Source organism: Trichechus manatus, unplaced genomic scaffold, assembly GCF_000243295.1.
Source record: "Trichechus manatus latirostris isolate Lorelei unplaced genomic scaffold, TriManLat1.0 scaffold00065, whole genome shotgun sequence".
Taxonomy (NCBI): Eukaryota; Metazoa; Chordata; class Mammalia; order Sirenia; family Trichechidae; genus Trichechus; species Trichechus manatus.
In genome coordinates this window covers 3213088-3217988 of record NW_004444001.1, presented here as the reverse complement: position 1 = coordinate 3217988, position 4901 = coordinate 3213088, and the positions used below count along the sequence as shown (strand labels likewise).

Genomic DNA, 4901 nt, shown 5'->3' with positions numbered 1-4901 from the left:
AGAGAGGGAAGGAGGAGTGAAGAGAGGGAGGGAGGGAAGTTGACCTCATTGTCTTATGGCAGCCTGGATTATTAACCTTAATAACATGGACCAGGGGAGGTCCTGTTAGTCACTCCTTGGTGCCTGTACTCTGTACGGTGGTCAGAGAGTTGTCTCTCCTTTGGAAGAGTGTTGACCTAGGGAAGGGAAAATGATCTGATCAAATTCCACCAAGCCACATTCCTTCCTTCCCTCCAAGGTTGCAGACAGCAGCACTCTGGCTGTCACGGCCATGTGCGGTTGAAAATGCTATGCTGGTTGAGTTCTTGTGGGTTTAAGGAAATTGACAAAATTAGATTCAGGCCAAGGTGCCAGGTTTAGCACACCCTTTCCCTTCCAGAAAGCACCAGGGAGATTGTCACCACCCACAGCAAAGGATGGCACAATCTGTCTACCCAGACCATTAAGAAATTACTTCAAATGAACCCCCGACCCAGACCCAGTAAAATCAGCACCTTCTGTCTGCCTTGAGGGCTCAAGAGAACAGATCAGGGCCAACCTCCTGCTTACCCAGAGGGCCCTGGTGAGTTCAGCAGTTGCTCAGGTCTTACCACACAGGAAGAGTGCTATCTGCCTGCAGTGGGTATGAGCACAGTGAACAGCCAGTCCAGGATATAGCATTCATATTGGTTATGAAGATGAGTGATCAGCTCATGTCAGAGAGCAGATGGCTAAATGAGGTGCACATGGATTGCCGTAAGATTTGGGCTTGAAGAAACAGGAGGAAAAACAGCCCGTGATATAAAAGCCCCAAATAAAGTCTCCTTAATGTGAATTTTTAAAATCAGCGTTTACATCATATGGTTAACTTGGAGTGATGAGAAATGTAAGGAAATTACTGAATTAGTGAACAGCGATTAACTCAGAAGTAAAATTACATCATCTAAGCCAAAGGTTGTTTTACACATCAGAGGAAGGATATTACTGAAACCTTGCCCAGTCTGTCATTTCCTAATTGAAATCTGTTTGTTTAATATGCCCCTGTCCTTCAGTGTGCATAGTTATTTGGGAGAGGGTGGTCGGTTAATCTAGTTATTTTTCCCAGTTCCCCCCTCTGAATGCCAGTAAGAAGGTATGTGGCACATTCCCTGTGGAATTGTGTGACACTCTGAAGAGTGAGTCTGTCTGTTCATTAACCTGTGAACTGTCAGGTCCCTTTGGAGAGTGAAAGGAGCAAATCACTCCAAGGTTAACGCTTGTTTGTCAGAGGTAAAGCCTCCAGGGAGATACAGAGGGTGAAAAGGCCGAGATACTGAAGACCGGCCCGGTGAGACTCTACACTGTGTGCAGATGCCAGATCGTGAGGCCAGGAGGGAAGCTGCAGAGCAGGCTGGGTCCTCTTCTCAGATCACTTCCTCTGGTTAGGAGAAGGCTTCCCAGCAGTCAGGTGGGGGGCTGGCGTAAGTATACGGGGTTAACTTCCTCGTAAGGATTTAAGAGCAATATTAAAATAAAAGAAACTGTGAGTGACTGTTCAGTAGTTTCTTCTTCTTCTTTTTTTTTTTAAACAAGCAAGCAACATTGATTTCATGTGTTTGTCTCCAGTGGATGAAATCTTTGACTGAGTTGGAAAGATTTGATTTGTGTGTGTATGTGCGCATATGCACAGGCACATTCCTAACCACAAGGCGAGGGTAGAAGTTGTTTATTATTCTCCAGTGTAAATGTCTCATGGACATAGAATTGTACTGACGTTCAGGGATTGAGCTGACCCTGGTTTGATTTTCTAGGCAAATCACATATAAGTTCTACTTAATTCTCTGGGAAGTGACATCTCCCTGATTTTGCTGTAATTCTTCTAGGCTCCATTGGAGTGAGCCCTGAGGAGCAGGTACAGGGTCTGAAGTCAAGTTCCAAATATCCTTTAGTCCGTGCCCTGGTACACTGTAGGTTTGTACCTTATTCTGTTATCCTTGTGTTGGTTGTGATAGAAGCTCGGTTTCTTCAACAAATTTTCTTTTCTTTTTATCCCCAGGTATATCCGAATAGTTGGGACTCACAACACAGTGAACAAGATTTTCCACATTGTGGCTTTTGAATGTATGTTTACAAACAAAACCTTCACTCTCGAGAAGGGGCTGATTGGTAAGTTATTATAATTGCATTTTTGTATATATACTTAGATATTTTTATCTTCAAATATTATTATTCCATCAACTCATCTTAATCTACCTCTTAACCAGCTTTGACCAAGGACTCTGGTTGATTTGAATGCCTTATGGTTGAGTGACATAGGGGATGGTTTATATTTTTAGAAGTAGTTACAATAATAATTCCAGTAAACTTAAAAGAATATAAGTATTATGCTAGTAATTAAGAACTGAAAACATTTTAGTGATTGATTCAGATTTGCTATGTGGAGAATGTTTATGGTAGTTGGGCAAAGCCTTTTATACCAAAGGCTTTTCTATATTTAACGGTAGGTGAGATCAGGAAGAATGTCTGTATGTTATTGATCCAAGGTTCATACTTTCTAAGGATATGCAGGTATTTTGGCCTTTGATGGGATATGAATGGTACGCTCGGCTGTGATGTATCTTTTTTTCATGGACTCGTCAGTCCGTATTTGCTTTGTTTAACCAAGTTCAGCTCAAGAAAGTACCTGAATATAATTTAAATAAGATAGGGTGACTGAATTGTCGTTACGGAAGTCAGTTTAAATATTGGCTGAGAAGTACTGCCTCAGTGATCCTTCAAGAGGGTATTTTTAATTTTGTTTGGTTAATTGTCTTGTTGTATTTTGGTTTTGTTTCAGGTCACGTTCCATCTTTAAGAGTTGTATACAATCCATTGTAGCCCTTGACATTCTAGATATCATGGATGCCCTTTCCCATCCACTCTGGTTATTCCTCTTCTCTTTTTCCCAGGCCCACAGATTTTTCCTCACCTCTTGTAAAGATCAGAGATAGATTAATTAGACCCATGATTCTGTGCCTTTACTGTAGCTTTCTTTGAAAAGGGACTCTGGATATTCAGGTGGGGAGAATAGGATGCCCCTACCAGGCAATCCTAAAATAGAATTCTGTGCCTTTACAAAGGAACTCATTTCTCTTCTCCTTCTCGAGTCCTGTTCAAGCTGGGACACATACTGATATATGTCCTAAATCATGGTAATGACTAGAATGGGGAAGATGAGTGTAACTTGCAAATGTTTACTACTTCTTTGAATGGACATAAGCCTAAATTTTCATAATACCTGCTCCAATCACTGACTTAGGGAAATGTGAGAGAGTAATATTAATAAGGAAACCCTGGTGGCATAGTGGTTAAGAGCCATGGCTGCTAACCAGAAGGTCAGCAGTTCGAATTCACCAGGTGCTTCTTGGAAACTATGGGGCAGTTCCACTCTGTCCTATAGGGTTGCTATGAGTTGGAATTGACTTGACAGCAATGGTTTTTTTAGGGGATAATATTAATAAAGTAGCAGGAAAGAAGTTGTTCCAGTGTACAGAGAGCTTTTAGAGCTCAACTAAAATAAATATTTTGGTTTTAACTTTGTTATGGATGTAATTTTACTATTTTTCAATCTTTAATATTAGATATAAATGTTTAATAATTTTGTGACTTTTAAGAAATTTGGAAGTTAAGAATGCTGAGGCATTACTTGATACCAAGTTTTTTGATTCTCTGGGCTGTGTAGGATTGTGCCAGTGGAGGAAAACAGGGAGGGCACTCCTTTTCACCTGCTGCCCGTGTTCTTCTGTGGACTGTAGGCCTCACTGTGTATGTGACTGTAGCTTGGAGAGTCCTAACTGAGAAGGATCTTAGAAACTAGACCACCTTCATACTCACAGAGTGTGTAATTTGACTACTCATTTCAGCCCTGTGCACTGCATTCGTGAACGTGCTGCATAGATGGCTCCATCTGCTTAAATCACTTTCCCTTTCTTAGTGGAGGAAGAACAGATTTGTTGAAACTGTAATTATCAAAGAAGCAGGCCTATCTGGCATGAGAGGCCATTACAGGAATGAAACTCAGAATCAGTTGCAGTGAGGGATGCTGTTGTTGGTCTTCATGTTTTGTCCAAATTGAACTAGTCAGCATTATCAGAAGCCATAATAGTCCCAGGCATGTCAGGGAGTGAAAGAAGATTGCAGAGATGCAAGAAGTGTTTTTGGTGTCTGGCAAACACTTGTCTTTGAGCTCCTTCCTGTGATGCTCACAGATTTGACTGCAAAGAGCACTGCAATCATCTGCCTGTCATTGTCCCTCAACCAAATGGGAGCAGTGGTGCAAGTAGGAAGCAGGTAGACAGATACGTGCGTGTGCTTGCCAGCAGATGGTCTGTGGTGGGATCCCCTCTGGCCCTCCTCAGTCAATCTTCACAGCTCAGACCTGCCCCCACGCTGGGCAGACAGGGCGGTGGTGTGAGTCGTGAAGGAGCGCAGGGGGATTTCATTATCCTCTGTCTGACTTTTCAGCTCTGCTTAGCTTAAAAAGGGGCATTTGAAAGCTTGGGCTTATCCACAAAGTGATAGTAATGGCCAGCCTTCCATATTGATTATCTCAGGTGCTTTTTAGCTGCACACAGGACTTCACCCAGTGGTCCTCTAGTGGGGGCGCAGAAGATTCAGAATCACCCCAGGACTTTTCTGTAAATTATAGATGCCTATTTCATACTCCTTCCTATATCCTATGAAATATGCACTACCCCTTGGAGAACCACTGATATAAACTAGATTTTCATGAAGAAAAAAAAAAGTAAAACTAAAATAATGTCATTATGAGTAACTAGTAGGGTATCAAAGCCTACTTTTATGTTTCTACAGATTTAGAACTTCTTTCTTCCACAGTTCCTGATCTTCCTTTCACAGTTCAGGCTACTCTAATTATTCTCCTCATTGGAAAAAAAAAAAAAAAA

General features: G+C 41.7%; 1 protein-coding gene across 3 annotated transcripts in view; it reads left to right on the top strand.

Moving 5' to 3' along the window:
- The window catches only part of LOC101345294 (BTB/POZ domain-containing protein 9), a 386665-nt gene that overhangs the window by 230591 nt on the left and 151173 nt on the right, over nt 1-4901 (top strand). For all 3 annotated transcript variants that reach the window (XM_023734155.1, XM_023734154.1, XM_023734156.1), the window contains exon 2: nt 2015-2124. In XM_023734155.1, the coding sequence (XP_023589923.1) occupies nt 2015-2124 (110 nt within the window). The remainder of the gene's footprint in view (nt 1-2014; nt 2125-4901) is intronic.